Consider the following 21953-nt stretch of genomic DNA (forward strand, 5'->3'; position numbering starts at 1 on the left):
ATCATCCTGATTTTCCATCAGTATGTCTAAATATATATGTAAGGTTTTCACTAAGGGTTTAGAAAAATTGTTAAGGTACAAAGGTCCATCAGATCACCTTGGAGATGGGCCCTGCTCGCCTGTGAGAGGGCCAAAAAAATGGTGGTGCTTCCAGAAACGGCATCTGCCTTGTGCGTGGGGCTGCCGTCCTCCACCCAGGCTGCCTGGAGGTACCAGGCTCCAACACTGGCACTGCTCCAGTGGTTCCTGAAAGTCCTGGTGCCTTCACACAGACCAGGAGTGGCCCAAATCTTCAGCCAGAGATGTAAGAGGGAGAAGCCTTGATGGCTTGTGCTCCATACGGCTGTGTTGCTTTTCCAGGCGAGCACTGCTTAGCATTAATACATCAGCTTAGATTCCTGCCCAGTGGGCCACCACCACTGAGCAGCTGCTGTGGTGTTGGTAAAGCTCATCAGGCTCTGAACCAGCCTCTCCCAGCCCATCCCCGTGCCCTCAGTTTTCCAGTCCCACGCATTATGTTCACTGTTTAATTGCCAAATAAGTTGATGCTCTAGCAGAGAAATATGAATGCCTTTTATTTGTTTTACTCATGAAAAACAGAATTGCAGAAGTGATAAATGTGTTGCCAATTACACAGTTGCTTAATTATGTAACGTTAGTAAAACCAATACATAAGTCTCCAAGATGTTTGGTAAAGAGTTGCTTAATGTAGTTCATCATTTTCACTTGTAATGAATTACTTGAATCTGCAACTGGCTGAAAGCCTCAATTAATTTTTTACACTTGTCTCATAATAAAGCAATAGTCTAAATTAGTATTTAATTTACTTACAAGAGTGTCACTTTTTGTGCAGAACAAGCAAAATTGTATGTCATTTATAGGGCCGTTAGCCTCAAAACAGCAGCTTTATGGCACGCAGAGTACAGCTCGGAGCAATGATTAAAGCGAGCCGTGCTGAAGGGCTGGGGGAGGACAGAAAGGGTGATGCTTCTTCAGGACTAACCAGAGATCACGTCTGGGGGGATGCTGAGACCCTGAGAGAGGGGCTGCTTTCTTGTGCGCCCAGTTTAAACCATTCACCCCACCCATAGTGATGGCAGAGTGACCCCGTGCCCTTGTCCCCCCGTGCCTTGGACATGCTCTCCCCCGCCGCAGGTCCAAGGGAACGGGCAGCAGAGCGTGGAGAAGGCCTTGAAGCTCTTTGCTCAGCTGATCAACAACAAAGTCTTCCTGCTGACCTTCATCCGGACGCTGGAGCTGCAGCGCAGCTTCTCCATGCGCGACCGCGGCAACGTGGCCTCGCTCATCATGACGGGCCTGCAAGGCAAGCTGGAGTACGCCACCGACGTGCTGAAGCAGCTGCTCTCCGACCTCATCGAGAAGAACCTGGAAAACAAGAACCACCCCAAACTGCTCCTGCGCAGGTAACACAGGGGGACGGGGAGGGGACGGGGCTGTGGGTGGCTTTGGGTGACCCATCCATTTCCTCGCCTGTCTCTAGGACGGGGGGTAACTCTACTGTACGATTCCACCGATGGCTGAACAGGGTCTTAAAGTGGATCTAAGAGAGCTATTACCTCTCTCTCATAACCTCCTCCCTTGCCCCAGCCCCAGCATCCCCCTTCCCCTGGTGTGGCTGAGAGCAGGTGATGATGCCCCTGGAGCTGTCAGGGAAAGGCAGGCTGCCCTGCAAGGCTTGGTCCCCCTCCTGATGGCAGCCAGGGTGCTCCTGTGACCTTCCCCCTCATGGGTCTGAGCTACCTCGCAGGTATTTATGGGCTTCATCCTTGCAGCATCTGTGTCGGCCTGGATGGAGCAGCAGCGTTTGTGTTTCACATCCAAGAATGGATTAAGCAGCTCGCCCAAGATTGTGCTGGGAAATGGCAGAAAGAAAAAGGGGAAAAAGTGTGTATGAATGTAGGGCCGATCAGCAGCCACAAGTAAAGGGCTCCCCCTGTTCTCCGTGTCGTGAGCCACCTCCCTCCCGTGTCCCTTTGGGTCCTGGCTGTGCCTGTGGCCCCGCTGGCATCTCGCTGGAGCAAGCACAGGAGGGCGAGGGAAGGGTTTCACAGCTCCAGGAATATTTCAGGGATTCCTCCAGCCACAATGAATATACTTGACAGGAAATTGCTTTAAAGCTGGCTGTGTTTGCGGAGCCAATAACTCATCTCAGAAAAGGAAGCTGTCTTAATTTCCCCCGTGGTTTGACAAGTCGCTGGGAAGGCGTCTTCTGCCTCAGCCATCAATAATGACTTTTCACGGTGCTCCAAAAATACACGGCTGGTGATCAGAGCCGGGGCCGTGGGCAAGGCCAGCAGCCTCGGGGCTGGCTGCCCTGCGCCAGGATTTACCCATTTCACGGGAAACCTGCGGCTGGAGTCGTGTCCCAGCCCTGTGCCCCGGGGTGTCGGTGCACAAAACAGCCCAGGCTGGAACATCTCGCTCTGACTTAATAAGGAGTGATCAACCACAAAGTGAGAGACGTTTTTTATTATTATTTTTTGAGCTCTCTGGAGGCAGCAGTTGATAATTGGCACTCAGTTCTTTCTCTCTTTCTTCCTTATTTTCCCCTCTCTCTTTCTTCTGCAACTACCCCTTGCAGGAGACAGCAAAAAAGTTGACATTTAATCAAATAGCTGCTCTGGTTCCTGGCACAGAGAGCAGCACACAGCAGTTCGGAGACCTAGATATAGCAGGGAAAATTAATAGAATACATATTTATTTTTTGGGTTCTCTGGGCTCTTTTTGTTTAGTTTTGTTTTATTCCCGGTGCCTCAGAAAGCCAGCGGAGCAGCCAAGGCGCTGGTTGCTGGCGTCAGACTCCTCTGGATCGTGCTTTGCCCTGGTTATGTGGTCAATATGAGAAGGGTTTTCTCCCAGACTAGGGATTCTCCCCTGCTGTGTTCATCTTCAGGAGCTTATTTTTTATTTTTAGAGCCAGAGCTGTAACAGCTGAAGCCCTGAATGTATCATTTTCTGAGTTTTTCACCTATTCTTTAGGTTGTGTCACTGACTTTGTTTCCCGTGGCTCGCTGGTGCCAGTGCTTCTCCTCCTTAATTGGGGGACTGAAATATTTTAAACGGGAGAACAACGTGTGTGTCAATTTGTAGGATGAATTTTTAGGCAGTTAATCAATTCGGGCTTAAATTCTTTGGGGATCTGCAGACATTTACGCAAATTCCTGGCAGCTGTTGCGATCCTAAGAGATGATGGATAACGTGACCCCAGGTCCGTTTGCCGACTGGCGTCAAGTTTTTTGCTGAAATCTGTGGCCGTGCAAAGTCTCTGGGTCCTGTAGAGCCAGCATTAAAACTATCATTAGGAGCCATTGTATTTAAATTAGAGATAATCTTGGGCACAATGTGGGGAGAGGACGCGGGGTGGGACTGGGGAGAAAGCTGCAATTTCGCTGCCATTGTCACTCTGCTGTCCCTGATTGCCAGCAACCGCCGCAAATCCCAGTGATTTACTGAGCCAGGCTGTAATTTGCACCACGTGCAAGGAGCCCAGTGTCACCAGGCTCCTGTCAGGGCTGTGACAGGCTGTCAGCTGGGCGAGCTGCTGTCAGCGTGGAGGGGACGGTGCTGGCCGCATCCTGCTGCCTGCCCGCTCCAGAGCCACGGCCCCGGCTCAGCACCACGGGGGCTGTGCCAGGGTGGTGCCACCCGGGGAGATGTGGGGCCTCTGGGGCGTGGTTTGGTTTTGTGTGTAACGTGCATGTCCTCCTGGCTTCCCTAGGACCGAGTCGGTGGCTGAGAAGATGCTGACTAACTGGTTTGCCTTCCTGCTCCACAAGTTCCTCAAGGTAAGGAGGGATGGAGCTGAGACCCTGCTGCCACTTTCCTGCCTCACCCACCAGCCATCCCCGGGGTGAATCTGGGCTTGAAACTCTTCCATCAGACTCCAGGTCAAAAGATGTAATAGCAAGGCAGGGGAGGTAGAAATTTGCTTGGAGATGCCTACACCCGTGGCTGGTGTTACATGGGCTGAGCCAAGCTGTCACAGCCTCCGTGCTCAGCCTCCTTCAACCCTCAGGTCACCTGGTGTAATTCTCATGAAATGGAGTTTCTGTTGCACCTGTAGTACTTAGGAGAAATTCTCACATCTCCCTGCCTGGGCTTCCATATTTTTTAATTTTGCTTGTGGTTTTGGAAGCCCCACAGAATTTGCTTCATGGGAGTGAACAATGAGATCAAGATCTCAGATTCCTTTTTTACAGCCATATAGATTCAGTAGAGATTTACCAAGCCAAAGACAACATACCCATCGAGCAATGGAGCTCATGGTTTTGGATCTCCTCTCTGGGAGCTGCTGGGGGCCGAGCCAGGGTTGCACATGTGCTGAAGATTGAGGCAATGGGACTGTGCCTCTGCTGAAATGAATCCTGTGCAAACCTGTCTGCAGGCCAGTGGCCCCAGAGAGATGTACCTTCACCTCTGTGTTAGTTCTGCTGTCTGTCTCGTTGTGTAGGAATGTGCTGGAGAGCCGCTCTTCATGCTCTACTGTGCCATCAAGCAACAGATGGAGAAAGGTCCGATTGATGCCATCACAGGAGAAGCCCGTTATTCCCTCAGTGAGGACAAGCTGATCCGGCAGCAAATTGAGTACAAGACCCTGGTGAGTCATCAGTGTAGAAGCTGCCATTGAATCACTTCTGTCCTCCCCGCTTGGACATGAGCTGTTCTGACCTTCAGGCCAGTGATCAGGACACTACCATGAAGCACAAGTGTTGCCAGTGCCATAAAGTCTCATGCTGAGCCATGCCCAGGTCAGGTGTGTCCCTAATTTGCAGGTACAATAGCCTGAGCTGAGGTTTTGAAAGGCAGGGTTTGAGGGGAGCATTTTATCTCGCGGTGCATTGAGCATTGCCCTCCCTCTAGCAAATTAAAATGGACATCCAGGGCTCCTATCTTAATAATCGTTGTAAAGATACACTAGATGCAACAGCAATGACGCCTGTAGGGATGTAGCAGATTTTTATGAGAAAGGGTTGTTGGGACAGATGTGGTTACAGTTCTCCTGGATGCTTGTCTGAAGCCCTTTAGAGCATGGTGTGGTTCTCCTTCCCTTCCAGATCCTAAACTGTGTGAACCCGGATAATGAGAACAGTCCAGAGATCCCTGTGAAGGTGCTGAACTGTGATACCATCACTCAAGTCAAAGAGAAGATCCTCGATGCAGTGTACAAAAACGTCCCATATTCTCAAAGACCAAGAGCTGTTGACATGGACTTGGGTAGGAGCCTCCCTGCCTCGTAGGAAGGGGGAGAGCAGAGAGGGGGTTACTATCAGTGATACTCCGTGGGTTTTTCAAGCTTGAAAGCTAGAGCTTGTTGGTGCCTTTTCCCTCTCTGACCATCATGTCTGCCTGGTTTTTGCCTCTCCTGCAGAGTGGCGGCAGGGCCGGATAGCTCGTGTGGTCCTGCAGGATGAAGACATCACCACCAAGATTGAAGGAGATTGGAAGCGCTTGAACACCTTGATGCATTATCAGGTAAGAAAGCAGCCCCAGCGGAGAGCTCCCAGGGAGCTGCCAGGAGGGAAGAAGAGCAAAGCAGAAATTTAATTCCCAAGTATCTCATCTACGAAGACAGACAGGGAGGTCACATTTGTATGATAAACCAGAAGGGTTCAATGTGCTTATGCATTAGACGGGAAAGCAACCTTGACATGGATCTTAAAGAAACCAGCCGAGGTGAAAATTGGCTGAATTAAAACCGCCAGCCGTGGAGGGAGATAGAGGGAGCAGCGGGGAGGGCTGAGCTGTCGCTGCTGGAGACACAGGGCCAGGGGAGGGATGGGTCTTTGCTTGGGGGTCTGAGACAACCAGGAGGGCAGCAGGGAAGGAAGAGAGGAGTCTCTGCCCTCCTTCACAGCTCTGCAAACACCACATGACCAGATGATCTGATACAAAGCACCAGGTTGCAGCGGCAGCTCGTCTCTCATACTTCTGATGTTCCTGCATGTTGACTCTTGAGCATCGTGCAAGGAGTGAAGAGGGGAAATGGAGCAAATACTTCCAATGCTGTCATGTGGGAGGGTGAAGGGACTGCTGCGGGGAGGTACGGGATGAGGCCAGGTCAAGAAAGGGTGAATATCAGGGGCTGCTTCTTGACAGAGTGACATCAAACCTCCTCAGTCCCAGACCTAGCCTTCCCAGGCGAGTAACAGGAGTTTTGCCACTGAAGTCATATAAAATGAAGCTGGGCAGTGAAGATGCTCTGTTGTGCATCGGCCAGGGTGGGCAAGGTGACCTCAGAAATTGTTGCCACCTTTAGCTTTGACAGCTTGCGTGCCGCAGCCCAGGCTGCCCTGGGTAGGCGTGCATCCATTGGAAAGGGCTTCTTACAGCACACGGAAGGTGGAAAGAGGGTAAAGATGGAGCTGAGGAGGGTTTGGTTAAAGAGAATCGAAGGGTTTTACTCAAAGCCTGTCTGCAGCGGAGGATAACTGCATTAATTGGGACCCGTAACCTACTACTGTCCATCACTACCTACACAGAAGTGTTTAGTATTTAATCTGGCATCTCTCCCTGTTTCTACACCATCTCGAGTCCATCAGCGTGACTCATGCTGTGTAAGTTGAACGTGAGCCAGTATTGACAGGAGCCGGATAATCAAGGAGCGAGGCAGAGAGAATGGCATAAATATGCAAAGTGCATGTAAAAAAGCACCTCGAGGGTCAACTTTTCCAAGCAGCCCAAAGGATTTAAACACAGATTAGCGTAAAATGTCACAGGAGTTGCACAGATGAATTTCATTGTTTCTAAAATGTGTTTTACCTGACAGTTGCAAGGGATTAACCACCATGCAGGGAAGCAGTAGAGTTATTATGCCTTGATATTTAAAAGTCATCTTAAGGAAGGCAGGAGTGAAAGCCGTGTTTGTCTGCTGGGTGTTGGGTGCTAGGGGAGGGAGTACTTTGATTTTAGTGCCTGAGCCACAAGTTTACCCTTAAAATAAACAAAATCCTTGCAGCACTCAAGATGCTGCAGCTATTCTGCCATTTGAATGTCAGTTTTGCTCTGGAACAAAGCAGACATTTGCTGCCAGACATCTGAACAGGTAGAGATCACACGTCTCTCCCCGCTCTGGCCCGAGCTCTGCGCAGCCCAACAGAGCTGCTCCAGCCCTAAAAAGAAGCCAAGTTCTCTGCAGTGCAACAGAAATCTTGTCAAGGCAGGGCTTTTGCCAAAAACAAACAGCAATTTATTTTTTTTTTGTATTCCTACCAGGTTTTTCTCTGTTTGAGCAATACATGTTTTTATTAGGTATCAAAAATACAGATGCTCCAGGACTACACAGTAAAACAAATACGTGGGCAAAGGCACAGCTTAAAGAGGGTATAAAATCATTTCAGTTTCAAGTGATGCTGTCTCACCATTTCAACAGGAGTGTTACATATAAAACAGGGGTGGTTCAAGCCAGCCATAAACATGAAACCTAGATTTCTCCAGCTTCTGGAGGACTAGTGAAGATGATTTCTGAATTTCTAGAAAAAATGAAAGCTAGCTCTGTATTTTTCGTGGGAAGCCTTGACATGCAAAAGCCAGATTGGATTTAAAAAGGAATATTCATCTTTCTGTAATATTTTTGAAGCACTTTATAGAATTCTATAAAGAACTGTATGCCTGCTGCTTATTTCCTCATTTATAAAAATAGATGGATAGGTTAAATAGGTGTAATTCTTTGTTAAATTCTCTGGAGCTTTTAAACTGAGCTGAAGGAATTGTATTACATTTGTGTAGTATCCTTTTGGTTTCGTGCCTATTAAACTCCATGGGAGAGTCTCACCCTGCATGGCTTTACTCAAGAAAAATGAAACACTGAATTTAATATCAAATGATTTACAGTGGCTCATGCGGGGTTAACTCCAAGGCAGCAGAGCATGAATACCTGTCAGCCACTGTGAGTCTGGAAGGGCTGAGAGACTAGAAAACTATTTTAAATTAAAAATTAGAAGCAGAGAGGGAAGATTTGTGTGGAAAACGAGACCCAGGAGCTGAGGGTGGCATGGACATGGAGCCAGCATCCCCGCTGCATCCCCCCTGCATCCTCACCAGCCCACGCAAACGCAGTATTATTGTCTGGCCTTCTGCTCTGCTGCTCTCCCCACTCCAGGTTTTGTTTTTCTTTTCTTTAAGGTGTTTTGTGCAGTATGTTTCCAGCTCGTAGAAGAATCAGAATATTTATAAAGTTGTAAAACAGCCAGGCAGCTTCGCAGGCGTCTCTGGCGTTTTATGGGAGTGTGGCAAGAGCAGAGCGAGATGGGAAACGAATGTGTGTTCCATCTGATGCTAATTTGCACACTGGTATTTTTTAGCTGACAAGAGCCATTCGACCCAAAATTTAGAGAGTGAGAGTGCTCTGTGCATGTGGAATTTTTAATGCCTCTCTCCCAGTTAACCAGAGCCCTGGTAGAAATGGATCCCGGCACGGCAGCCAGAGAGCTCCTGCCTCCACGCTCAGGTTTCTCCCTTGTGAAATTGAACTGAAGTGGCAGCTAATAACAGCCTAGGAAAATAATATCACCACTGATCGTTTCTTCCATTGACTTAATAAATTGGATGGAGTGAGGCAAGAGCAGAAGAGGAAATAACAGAGGTGTTTGAAGTGTTTTGCTTAGATCTCACTTTTGTGCTGTGAAACACAAGTGACTATTATTTCCACTATCACTAGCAATAATAATAACTCGCATTTACATGAACCCTTTCATCTGACTGGAACCCAGAGCCTTGCAGGCAGTGAAGCTGCAGGTCACCTTGCACAGCTGCTGCACCAACACTCCTTCTGGAGGTGCTGGGAGAGCGAAATCCAGCTGCTGCCCTGGAGCATCCCTGTGCGTAGGGACAGGGCCGAGTCCTTCGCAGGACTCCTGGCAAATAATGGAGGACTTGGCCCCAAAACCGATTTCTCTGGCATGAAGAGGCATTTCTGTTGTGCAGCTCCTCTAAAAACACGTGGGCTGGGTCCCGGCGGGTCCGACAGCCTGCGAGATGCAGTGACTCTGCTCTCTGCTCCCTTGCCGTGCTGCACCACGGGCCACGAGTTCAAACTTAAAAGACACTCAGGCCTGTTCCCTGGAAACCTGCAGATTCTTAATTAAGGGAAATAAGTTTAAAAACTTCTAGTGACTGCTAGATTTATAGGGAGGATAAAATTAAGCATGGCTACTAAAATCTGCTATAACAAAGTCTTGTTAGCGCTAATGTTCATTTATAGTTTGACTTCCCAGCATTTAATTCCTTCTCTGGTGCAGCAGAGAGACTGACAATTTAATACCCTGAAAGATGGCTTTATGACTTGCTCAGCTGTAAATCAAACTTTTAAAGTTCGTAAAAACTGCTAAAATAAAAAATGGTTTAATAGGAATGTTTTATGGTCCATAACGTTATTATAGCCCTTTTATTCCTTCTGCATTGTTACTTTAATTGGATCACAACAATTCTTGAGATTCTCATTTTTACTGGATAAAATGTAATCTTAAATCAGAACGACCAAAAACATCTTCAGTACGTCTTTTGATTTATCACCCCTTTCCTCCAGTCCCTTGCTGTAGAGCTGCTGCCGACCCAGCACGGAGCTCAGCCGGGCCCGGGGTGCGTCCCTGCGAGGGCTGGGTGGCAGGATGGGTCCCCGTGCCCTCGGGAGCGCGGTGCTGTGCCCACAGCTCCCTGCCCGACGTCCGCTCCCGGCACGTGCTGGCTGAGCCGCCGGCGATGGCGGTGCGGATAGTGGATCTCGCTGATCTTTGCTTCCCTTCCTTTGCCCCCGCAGGTGTCAGACCGCTCGGTCGTGGCTCTCGTCCCCAAGCAGACCTCCTCCTACAACATCCCTGCCTCGGCCAGCATATCCCGGACGTCTATCAGCAGATACGGTAAGAAGCAGAGTTAAGTGAGGTGACACGATGGCTCACAGGTGGTGACTGGGCGTTGCTCCTGCTGCACATGCAGCTTGTGACTTTACGTGAGAATTTATCTAGGTGGGGCTGGTCCTGAAGCTGCCTTTGTTGAAGGAGCACAACACCTTAGGGGAGTTAGATGGGGAAAAAGCAGCAGCTTCCCCCAAAGAACCACACCACGTCCACCAAAATGAAAGTACGTTCATGCGCCCAACAGAAAAGTGTCCTTGGTTTTTTGCAAAGGCTTTTCCATCTGTGAGCAGAACAGCAAAAAGCTGAGAGGAGGGAAAAGGAAACACCACGCACAACGTGAGCAGCCTTTGGAAAAGCGGGTCTTGGAAAAGCCCAGGGAGAGGTTTTGGCTCGGAGGGGATGGACGCGGCAGAGCGGCCGTGGGGCTCTGCAGGAAGGCAGCTCGGTGGCCCTGCACATGAGCGGGGCTGCACGAAAGAGAAGCCTGATTCCTTCATCTGTTTCTTCTCTAAGTGGAGGATCCTGAATTCTTAGCTAATGGGTCAAAAATGGGTAACAGCAATCTGAACTCGGATGCACACACCTGGGAATTCTTTATTTGCATAATAGCAGGGCTCGGCGCTTTGCGGAGGGTCCCTGAGGGCACTGCAGCCTGAGCAAATGAGTCTGCGAGGTGCCAGGTGTGCGTTTAGAGCACTAAATCCACAATAATAGTAATAATGTACTTCCATAAAAGGCAGCAGTGGCAAAATCTCTAGTGCGCTGATCTTTCATTATCTTTTTGTTTTACAAACGAGAGATCTCCTGACAAACCCGTCTCCTTCTCTTGTTCATAGCTTCCAAAATAAAGGGTTTTTTTCTCGAGCAAGGGTTCAGAGGAGCCATCCACAGGAGAGTCTTTAGGCAAAAGCCAGGAGAAAAGGCATTTCCCACGCTTCAGGTGATGGAGAACCCGAGGCCGGGTCACACACCCTGAGTCTGCAGTGCTCATAGCTCTGTGTCAGGTGGAAAAGCTCGTGCAAACTACCAGTGTGAACTATCATTGCTCATGTTAAGATTAATACTTCTAATTGTGCAGGCAGAATTTAAATGAGATACTTATTTACTTCCCCCGTTATATATCCATACAGAGCTGTGTTTAAAAATAGAATCACTGGATGCTTCCCTAGCTGTCCCTCTGTCTGTCTGCTTAATTGTATCAGTTGGAGGACTCATTTATCTAAGCCTCAATCAGGGATGAAAATCCAGCTCTTTTGGTAATGACTTGCGTATTTCCCTTGGCTGATTTATGATTGATCCCCTCACTCTCCTTGAGGAGGGTGAGCGAACTGGAGGCTAAACTTGAGAAAACGCACGAGGTTCCCAGAGAACAAAGACGTTTAATGAGAGGAAGAAAAGCCCAACAACGCACGGTTGTGCTATTCAGCGCCGTATCTCGGCTTGGAGACACCGGGGATGGGATCCAGGGAGGCACATGCTTTGGGAAGTTCAATATATCTCGCATCCCTCTGTGGTTTCCGAGCAATTAAGGGCAAAACCTTCGTGTGCTCCACTTTGAGCTCCCCTTTCCCTGCCGGGGAGGAGGCAAGGACAGCGTGGAGGCCGGCCCCGCTCAGCACCGCGGGCGGGATGCAGGACTGGCCTCGGGCTCGGCAGTTGGTGCTCAGCTTGAGCCCTTGTTGCTCTAATGAAAGCCTCAAGAACAAGACCAGCAGTTTCAGGGAAACAAAGAAGGGGTTTGCTTTGAACGTGACCAACTTCTCTTCCTCTCATTCAGACTCCACCTTCCGCTACACCGGCAGCCCCGACAGCCTGCGCTCCCGGGCCCCCATGATCACCCCCGACCTGGAGAGCGGCGTCAAGGTCTGGCACTTGGTCAAAAACCACGACCACGGAGACCAGAAGGAAGGAGACCGGGGCAGTAAGATGGTGTCTGAGATCTACCTGACCAGGCTGTTAGCCACAAAGGTAACTGCCGTGCACTAAACTCGCTTGGGAAGCGCACAGGGAGGTCGCTCTAGACGCAGTTGCCGGGGGTCCTGCGCAGTCCATAATGATGCTCAGCTCCTGCAGAGGACTGTCCCCCCAGGCTGTCCTGGGCCCCAGGGGCTGGGTGGCTCCTGGAACAGCAGCAAAAACACAGCCCAGATTTCCTCACGCTGCAAGGTGATTGCTGCAATGCTTCATTCTTCTGCACAATATTAAAACACAAAGAGTTGGAGAGACGCAGCAGTGCCTGTAAATATTCAACCAGTTTCCTTGGCCAGATGGAGTTTTCCTGCCTTTTGCCGTGTGTTCATCACTGTAGGTAACGCAGATTTGCTTTTGAAAGCAAAAGAAATTGTTTCAGGTTAGAAATAAAAAGTGGAGCTGTGAGTAGCTGCAGGCTGGGGCGTTCCCCCGGGGTCCCCCGGCAGGCAGCGTTCGCAGAGCCCCCGACCTCCCTTATTCCTGTGGGTCCGTGGCAGCGCTTTGCGGGGCCGTGCCGAGCTGGCAGCACCATCTGGCATCCCCCCCGCCACCGCTGCTCAGCCGAGCGTGCGCCCGGCCCTCCCGTCACCTTCTCGCTCGCTGCTCCCATCAGGGTACGCTGCAGAAATTTGTGGACGACTTGTTTGAGACGCTGTTCAGCACCGTGCACCGCGGCAGCGCGCTCCCCCTCGCCATCAAGTATATGTTCGATTTCCTGGATGAGCAGGCGGATAAGCACGGCATCCACGACACAGATGTGAGGCACACGTGGAAGAGCAATTGGTAAGAACGGAGGAGGGGGCGTGGGAGCGGGGGCCAGACCTGAGTGTTGAGCAATTATCAGTGTCCTGGGGAAAGACAGAGGTGGGGAAGAGCTTTGGGAGGGCTGGGAACAGCCAAGTCCCACAGCCCCACAGCATGAGGGTACCACGAAGCCGTGATAATGCTTTCCAGCCAGCACCACTGCTGCCCCGGTGCCCTGTGGAGATGTGGCGGGGGGGTTTGGTCCTGGTCCGTGCTGCCCCTCGTGCACACATGTGCAGGCAGCCCCGCGTGCCGCTGGCACGGACCGTAGCCGGGTTCAGCCTTCTCCAAACAATGGCAGCTCTCATGTTTCTGCCTCTGCTGTTATTTTAGGATTAAAGGATTTGTGGGTTAGAAATTTACCTCTGCAAAGAAGAAAAAAAAAAAAACCACACCACAAATGGTTGCTCCCCGAAGACTTTGTATTTTCCTCCAAGTCCCTCGTGGTTTAAAAGGGCTCTAATCATCATGGCTGCAAAAGCTGGTTCCCCGCTAAGGCTGTGGGAAGCTAAAAACAATTTATTGAAAGCCTTAGAAGAAGGGGTGGTTACGATAAAAACTTGTGAATCACAAAACAAAGATGAGACTTCTTAAACTGATGAAAAAGAAAGCACTGAGCGGCACAGGTTAGTCTGCCAGAGCCATGGGACCACGCGGAGCCCCAGTCCTTCCTTCTGCCCCGGGCACACGGGGCTTGAGAAGGGCGAAGATTTCGTCTCTGATCTAACAGCTCTGCTGAGCACCTTGGTCAGCTGCAGATTCCCAGAAAGAGAGTTTTGGTGGGGAGATGGACGAAGGCGTTTGCCACTGGAGCGGGTCAGAGCGAAGGGAGGCTTGGGAGAGAGAGCTGGGGTAACGGGGGCGAGGGGAGCTGAGCCGCCTGCCCCCAGCACAGCAAGAGTTAAGGCTGAAGCCTGCTGTGCTGGGTAGAGGAGGGAGCTGAGACTTGAAAGGTAATAGAAAGCAGCAGCTGGTTTTTTGATCCTGCTATACAGCCAGAGAAAAAAGGAATAATAATTCCCCTTTGATTGCAAAGGCCTCAGGATTCGGGGACAAAGCCTCTGATGCCTGCTGCCCCGCTCGGCGGTGATGGGCTGCGGAGCGGCCGGGCAGCGGCTGGTGAGCGCGGGGGCGGCAGCACCGCTGCCCCGGGCTCGGCCCCGTGACACAGACCCCCCGCGCCAGTGAACCAGGTTAATGGGCTCCTCACGGAGCCGCTCAGCCGGGACCACCGCACGCTGCCCAGCTCTGCCCCGGCACAGCCCTCGGCGCCTGCTGCCCGCCTGCCTCTCGCCTCCTCCCCGTCCTGTGCGGGATCAGACCCTGGCGCAGCTCCGGGGCGCACAGGACAGCGGTGTCCAGCCCAGCACAGAAGGACCTGTGACAAACAATCCAGGCAGGACTGGGCTAACTGGGGTTTGAGGGACCTGGCCCAGCTCCTGTTCAGATTATCGCTGCTTCCCACCATTTGTACTCTGCCTGGGGACACTGACCGCAGCAAGTGACTTTTCCTAACCTTTGTCTTAACGTTTAATTTCGTTTCTTCATTTCCCTCCAGCCTCCCTCTCCGATTCTGGGTGAACGTAATCAAAAACCCCCAGTTCGTGTTTGATATCCACAAAGGCAGCATCACGGACGCCTGCCTCTCCGTTGTGGCTCAGACCTTCATGGATTCCTGCTCCACCTCGGAGCACCGCCTGGGCAAGGATTCCCCCTCCAACAAGCTGCTGTACGCCAAGGACATCCCCAGCTACAAGAGCTGGGTGGAGAGGTGAGCGGCAGCGCGTGGGCGCAGGGCTGGGTGCTCCGGTCCTGCCCAACCTCCTGCGCCGAGCAGCTTTGCTGTCGGGGGCCGGTGGCACAGCAGGGTGGCTCATGCAGCAAGCTGGTGGCACAGCTCAGCCCTGCCGAGCATCGCTGCTCTTACTCAGCTTGTTACAGACGAGGATCCCATTTTGCGAGGTGTAAACATAAAGCGCGATGATGTCCTTTTCCCTGCAGAGCTTAGTTTAAATCCCAAGGAGGAGAGAGGCATTCTGAGCCTCTGTGTTCCTCACGGCCCCCCTCAGCCCTTCCTCCCCGCAGGTATTACGCAGACATCGCCAAGCTCCCGGCCATCAGCGACCAGGACATGAACGCCTACCTCGCGGAGCAGTCGCGCCTGCACTCCGCCGAGTTCAACGTGCTGAGCGCGCTCAACGAGATCTACTCCTACGTCAGCAAGTACAGCGAGGAGGTGGGTGTCCCCGGGGTGGGCGCGGGGGCGATGCTGCCCAGCTCTGTTCTATTCATGCACAAGTCAGTTCAGGTGCTGGCCATGCCCGTGGCACGCTTCCCGGGAGGACCAAGAGGTAAAATATTGTGGGAGCAACTGCGTTCCTCAGCCTTGGCCTGCGCCCAGTGCAGCCCACTCCTAAATGCAGTGGGAAGTCATCCTGACCCAGTGAAGCTCCCCAGAAACATCCCTGTCTTCTGGGAGCAGCGTGGTACAAATCCCACGTTGCAGTGACGCGGGCTCCTGTCTGCAAAGAGTCACTGGCAGCGTGAGCTCCTCTCGTGGATGCATCACTTGAAACCAAGTTCTCGCCATCTGTTTCACCCCTTCGTTTCAGTGTAAGAAGAACCTATTTTGCAATTATGTCCACTAAAAGGCCAGGTTTTGTCATTTAATTGTTTGTGATACACCACCACAGCTATTGTCTGATTAGGGTTTAAAAATGTCATGCTAAATTCCATGCTAAATGAGACAAGAAATGTGGAGTCCAAGGTACAAGAGTGGGAATGGTTGTGTCGTGGGGTAACGTGCACTGAGCGGTGTGACAAACCAAGGAGCGGGGCTGCGGCGTGGCAGCACTTTAATACCACTCGGTATTTAAGTTTCACCCACGTTTCAAGTTGCTCACGTCTCGCTGCCCGCCCACCTCTGCCACCCCCTCTCGCACACTGATTTCTCTCTCTTTTTTTTTCTCCCTTTTTTATTTTTTCTGCACCAGCTCATCGGGGCTCTGGAGCAGGATGAACAGGCGCGTAGGCAGCGGCTGGCGTACAAAGTAGAGCAACTTATTGGTGCCATGTCTATTGAGAGCTGAAGAACGGCTGCGGTGCTGAGGGACGGCAGAGGGCGGAGGATTGCACGGACGCTCGGGGAGGAAGAGGGAGAACAAGCAAGAAAGGTGCTGGACACGTCAATACCGAGGCTCTTCTGGAGGGAGCAGAGACTGGCCCAGGGACTGCCTGTGTTCAAAACCATATAGGATCTGGTTTGAAAAGGCAGGAAGAGGAAAAGCAAAAGCATCTCAATCCAACTCAAATCAAGATGGATCATTTTTTTCAAGCATACACGGAAAGAAGGAACCTGGAAAGTCTGGATGTCTCCATGACTGCTGCTTTGCATGAAAATTGTTTGATGTATATTAGAAAATAAAACTTTATTTAAAGGGTTTTTTTTAAAAAAAAAAAAGAAAGAAGAAAAAAAAAAAAATAAATAGAGCAAAAACCACAGAGGCCACAGAGAGAATCCTGGCAACAAGGTCCAGCTCTGAATCCTGTCCTCGAGAGACTCCCGAGGATGCGGCTCAGCGTTCTGCGAACGGACTCTTACACCGATTGGAAAGTCTGGAAAACCGAAATCATCTTTTTGGGATCATATAAAAAATTGATATGAGCACAAGTTTGCACCACACCGTTTTACACAAGTAAAATAGCAGTTTAGCCAGAAAATAGTTCAGTGGCTCAGTAAGTTATAGGCACTAGAAGGAACTTTACCTGAATTGCAAAACCATCAGATAATCCAACCTGTCTTGAAATCCAGCTTTATCGATGTATTTATATAGTGTCAATATATATATATTTTTTTTAAATCCCATTTGCTGTTGAACAAGGAAAAATTTGATTTTAAATGCTTTCCCCTTTTCCACCCCCATTCCACCTTGCTGGGCACTGGTGCTGCCCAGGTGATCTGGCAGCATCCTGGGCTGTGGTGTGGCCGTGGTGGGTGATCCGGTGGTACCCTGGGCGGTGGTGTGGCTGTGGTGGGTGATCTGGTGGTACCCTGGGCTGTGGTGTGGCCGTGGTGGGTGATCTGGTGGTACCCTGGGCTGTGGTGTCGCCGTGGTTGTGCCCAGCCGTGGTTGGCGCGTTGCTGGTTTCTGCAGGTACAATTTGAGCAGAAGCGGTTGCTGCCCTCTCCCCGTCGGGCAGGGCTGGGACGGAGCCTCCTTGGCTGGGTTTTGGTGGTGGTTTCTGGCAGCCGCCTCTCATTTCTTGCAGTAAAACCCAACAGCCCCTCGATGTTTACAGTGAGCGATACTTGAAAAGGCTCGACGCAGTGAGATGAGATATTTATTGCTTTTCTGTTTGACTTGCAGAGGCGGTCAGCACAGGCTCCCTCCGAGTTTCTCTGCCAGCATTCGCGGTGTCGCCCGGGGCCAGGCACAGGACTTGTATCTCCGCTGGGGAGGGGAAAGAAATCTTTGCTCTAGGCAAGGGGAAACCTCAACCAGATCTCCCCGGGCCAGCGAGCGCTGCTGTCTTGTCTCTGTGTTGGCGTCTCGTTGTGATGCTCGGTCCCTCGCTGGCCCCGACAGCTTGTGTTCTTGTGGCCAGTGACAGGCAAGTGTTTGTGAGTGTTATTTCTTTCAAAGACACCAAAGCTTATGTGTGTCCCTTTGTAGAGTGCCAGGAGGGGAAGGAACGCTGTAAATATTTCTCTCTGTAATGAATATTGATAAGTGTGCAGGCTGCAGCGGGGAGGACAGGATGGTGAGGTCTAATGGAAATACAAGGATTGGCTGCACGAGCTCGGCAGTGGCAGCACAACAGCTCCTGGCATCTGCTCAGCCCTGCCCGGGCAGTGCCGTGCCCGACTGGGACCTCGGTTTGCAGCCAGTGTCCTCTGCTGTCCACCCTCTGGCCAGGAGCACCCCATAAGCAAACATTCTGTCCTTCCCCAGTGTTTTCTCAGTCCCCAACCATCCCCTGGGTTCTCTGGCAGGGCTTTGCCGGGCAGTGCTGGGGTGGGTGCCGCAGTGACCCCACAGTGATTCCAGCTGTGCCAGTGACCGGGCTCTTTTCCAGGTGTGTTTTGGGTGCCCGTTTCCCCCCGGGCAGGCGGCAGGAGCGGTGGGACGCGGGAGGTCTCCTGGCTCGAGGTGCTCCGTGTGTGGTACGATGGGCTGCCAGCCCTGCTCGGCTGGTTTGCCCCTTGGCAGCCTCTCCCCCCTCCTCAGCAGGAGCCTGGGGAACCATAAACTGGGATTATCCTGGAAGGTGAAGATGAGGGGGGAAAAGAGAAGTGATTGCAGAGCCCAGAGGGATTCGTTTGTGAGCCAAGGATTAAAAGAATCCAATGTGTCCAAGGTGGCTAAATACAGGGTCTGTATTCTGTGAATACACCAGAGCCCTGAGGAGAGAAGGGGACAACTGAGTTTATTTTCTGTGCTGTGGAAGGAAGCTGAGGAGAGGAGGAAAGGGAAAGCAGCAGGAGCACTCTGCAACCCAGTAAGCTATTACACTTCTGACCGACTTCTGAGGGAAGCAGCAGAAACATCTCCTCTTCCATCATCTGAGAAGGCGTTAGGAGGCCGGCGTAGGGAGCAGCACGGCGCTGCCTGGAAGGGGTGGCCTGTGAGTGATCTGCCAAGTGTCTGCTGGTGGTGGTTGGCATGAATTATGGAGCTTTACAGGCAATTATATGGAATGAAGCAGCATATCCCCTTAGGGCAAAGCGCTTGTAATCTCTTGCCCTGTTTGTGCCCGACTTTTCCGTTGCTCCTTTGGGAGGAGGAAGCCTCAGATCTCAAAATGGCATTTTCTTCGCACTCGCAGCAAACTGGACTCGGGGTTTGGTCAGGAGGGGGCAGTGACTTTGCCTTAGATGAAACGATTTCACATCCCTCTCGCTGCCCCCTTCCTCCTGCCAGGCCGGTTGGTGTTTTGATTCCCCAGTTCACTCCGTTTCAGGTATTTCGACATCAAAGTGGGAGACGTCATTCTCCGGAATCTCTCTGCCTGGTGTCACCGCTTGAATAATTCCATTTAATCTTCTGCTCATGAGCTATCAAAGCACCCACTCCGAGGGGGAGCAAGGTGCTAATCAAACGCTTCTCCACCTTGAAAGCCTTTATTAAAAACCCATATACAGGAGCCTCACTTACAGGCAGGCTTGTCTCCGCGTGAGCCCCGCTGTGGAGTACCACAACGCTGCAGCCCACCAAAGTACAGAGAAGGTGGACGCCAAGTGGTCCACGCTTCGCCATAAAGGATGAATTTATGTTTGAAGGGAGGCAGGAGAGATCAGCACGGCCAAAGCGCTGGAGCCCCGGAGGGACCCAGCATGGGCCAGTCCGCAGCTGTGTGAAAACCCACCGTGGGAACCAGCGCTGAGAAACAAAACCGCTGCCACGGGCTCGCTGCTGGTGAGCAGCATCCCCGGCAGCGCGCGTGGGGGAGGTCTGTTGGAAGGTTTATCCCCGAAGGAGGTTGAACGTGGCCGTGCTGGACGGCGGTGCCTTCCCACAGGGTCTCAGTGCTGTGACACAGTGGGGATGGCGAGTGCAGCTGCTCAATGTGGTGGCAACAGAGACCTTCATCACAGCAGTGCCTTCAACACACTGTCTTAAAATCCTAACGGCCCGTCCCCACACGAGTTCTCTGTCCTACCTTCAACTGGACTTCACCAAAAATGTCATAATGTAGGAAACAATTCGGGTGGGTGTGTGGAGGACAAAAGCAAGAGGGCTTGAAGCTCTGGGGTTGCTTTCCTGCACGCTGCTGGCTCTGAGCGCCTCGGTGCAAGTCGTTTAAGTCTGCGTGGAAAGGGCCGGAGCGCTTCCCTCCTTGTCTGTAGGTGGGCACAACCTACAAACAAGGTCTTACTTCCAGAAGTCCCAAGCAGCCAGCGGGGATGAGCAGCACCGACCTGCCCGCTGCCCTCGCCCTGTCCCCGGGGCAGCAGGTTGGCAAAGGGCAGAGCGGCTCCGGCGCGGTCCCCGCGATGCTCCTGTCCAAGCCTGTGCCTCGAGCCGGTTCCCTGGCAGCGGCCCAGCCACGCGCCCGCCTGTCGCTGGCTCTTCTCCATGCAGTTTCCCCAGTGCTGTCAGAGCTCACCTGTCACGGGGACTCGGCTCGCCGAACTAAATGAAATTAAAATAGACTGACTTGAATAAGCTGGGACATCAGGGGAAGCTCACGAGTGACTGTACCCTGGAGAGAAGAAAAAATGTTCAGAGAAGGATAAATAACTGACATCAAAGATGCATTAAAATGCCACAAAGCTTCAGCCACCTGATTCCAGAATTGCATTCGTACCATAACCCGCAAGCCAGTAACGCAGGGAGCTGCAACGCTGTACATAGTTGCGTACTCGGTGGAGGTGGGTGAGCAGCCCCGTCTGTTGAGTGCGTGTGTCTTCGGTGAAACCTCCTGCATCGCCCCAGCCTCCTCCCAGGCCACCGAGAGCAGCGGGGCAGAGGCTGAAGGCAAAGCACGGGTGACAGCTACGAGGCCACCCAGCACCCACGTGGACAGGATGCTTTTTTTTTTTTTTAATTAGACATTTGGTGGGGAAATAATCGGAGTAGAAGATGCCAGCGTGCGCTGCGCAGGAGGGGCCGTTCGGGATCCGCTGAGCTGAGCAGCCCTGAACGTTTGTGCAACAGCTTCTCCATCTGATGTTCCTGTCTCACGGACGGGGCAGCAGAAAGGGGCTGGTTGTGCCGCGTTAGTTCATGGCTTCAGAAGATAAAATGTCCTTCTCTCATTGCCGAGCGTCGCTGTGTTGGTGGCACCGTGGGGGCCGTTACGGGACGCGGTGGGAAGCAGCGAGGGGGAGGGAATGTGCAGGTACTAAAGCTGCTGGAGTCCCCAGACGTGTCGCAGAATGTAGAGGTATCGGCCGCGGAACAGGTTCTGATTTCTTCTGCCCCCCTCCTTAAAATGAACACAGCCAGTTTTAGGGGATTTATGTATTGGCAGGAATAATGAATTGATTTTTACCCGTACCCATTCCACCGTATCCTTCTCTGGCTCCTCCCCTCCCCATTATACTTGACACACTGGAGTTCTGTATTATATTTTTTTTTAAGATGATTGTCTGTTTTTTGTTGTTTTTACAAGTGTCGTGGAAAAAAAAAATGTAAGAAAGTTTAAGTATTTAAAAATGTTCCAAGGAAAAAAAGGGGGTTTTGTTATTATTCTAATATATTATTGTGTACCTATTGTAAATATGAAACACTCCTATTTTGCAAGCCAAGGACTCACTTTGTACTGTTGTTATATATAAATAAAGTTTACTGGTTAAAAAAAAGCTCTCCTGAGTGGGTCCTTATTTTCTAACATGTGGTGTGTGGCATTTGTTGTATAAGCTGAGTATACTGGTGAGAAATATTTACTTACTGAATCACACCAGCAATAAATGAGTAACTGGAAATCTGGAAATAACCAGATAACGGGGGTCTGGGGTTGCCCCTGGCCTCCAGCCTTTGGAAACCAACTTTTTTTGCAGCAAGGAAATTTTTTTCCAGCAGTAAATGAAAAGCAAAGTGCGGTAGATGCAGGGAGGCTCCGTGGGACTGAGCGATGCTGCTCCACGGCTGCCGTTCCCACGGAGCGGGGCAGGCGAGGCTTTGCCATCTCTGCTCTTCTGGAGCCTTCTGTGGAGCGGTTTGGCATCGTTGCTAAACGGCCTCGAGCTCAGAACTGTCCCGTGAGATGTGCTGGGTCATCATCTCGGAAAAGGGGCCGAAGGGCTGAGCTGTCTCGCCGAGGAGCATCTCTCCTTGCAGGCAGACACAGGGACTGCGGGGAGTAGCCACCACTTCCACTCTCGTTAGGGAAGGAGCAGGCAAACGCTGTTTGCAAACAAAAGGCCTGGATGAGCTTTTTTGTGTTTTCCCTTCCTTGAAATTATCAGTTCTTAAGGTAAAATGCGTTTGCTTCCGTTTCATAAATTCAAGCTCACATTTAGCGAACGCTGAGAGGCATCTGCCGAGGAGTAGGAATCAGCAAGTGACTTCTTCAGCAGCTGTCTGTCAACTTTAATGACCAATATGGTTGCAATTACAGCAATGAACTTTCTCTAACAGCCCAAAATTACTCTGGATGATGATAAGTGACAGAAAAATGGAGACCCTTAAGGAAGCATTAAAAAGGAAACACGGGGATCTGGAACAAGAGGTCTTACTGCATTTTTCTGAAGGATCTTCGCTTTTTTTCTTTCTAAATTAGGTACTAAAAAGGATAAATCTAACCCAGAAGGGGAAGGCTTGGCACACTGGGGATCACAGCAGGGAGTTCAGTGCTGCCCCA

General features: G+C 51.3%; 1 protein-coding gene across 4 annotated transcripts in view; it reads left to right on the top strand.

Moving 5' to 3' along the window:
* Positions 1 to 20934, top strand: part of PLXNA2 (plexin A2) — a 215217-nt gene extending 194283 nt beyond the window's left edge. For all 4 annotated transcript variants that reach the window (XM_068419454.1, XM_068419456.1, XM_068419457.1 and 1 more), the window contains 11 exons: positions 1156 to 1424; positions 3740 to 3806; positions 4472 to 4618; positions 5076 to 5235; positions 5390 to 5493; positions 9776 to 9875; positions 11650 to 11840; positions 12457 to 12626; positions 14206 to 14418; positions 14733 to 14883; positions 15641 to 20934. In XM_068419454.1, the coding sequence (XP_068275555.1) occupies positions 1156 to 1424; positions 3740 to 3806; positions 4472 to 4618; positions 5076 to 5235; positions 5390 to 5493; positions 9776 to 9875; positions 11650 to 11840; positions 12457 to 12626; positions 14206 to 14418; positions 14733 to 14883; positions 15641 to 15736 (1668 nt within the window). In that variant the 3' untranslated portion in view covers positions 15737 to 20934. The remainder of the gene's footprint in view (positions 1 to 1155; positions 1425 to 3739; positions 3807 to 4471; positions 4619 to 5075; positions 5236 to 5389; positions 5494 to 9775; positions 9876 to 11649; positions 11841 to 12456; positions 12627 to 14205; positions 14419 to 14732; positions 14884 to 15640) is intronic.
* The last annotated feature ends 1019 nt before the right edge of the window (positions 20935 to 21953 follow it).

This window comes from Nyctibius grandis, chromosome 27, assembly GCF_013368605.1.
Source record: "Nyctibius grandis isolate bNycGra1 chromosome 27, bNycGra1.pri, whole genome shotgun sequence".
In the NCBI taxonomy this organism is placed as follows: Eukaryota; Metazoa; Chordata; class Aves; order Nyctibiiformes; family Nyctibiidae; genus Nyctibius; species Nyctibius grandis.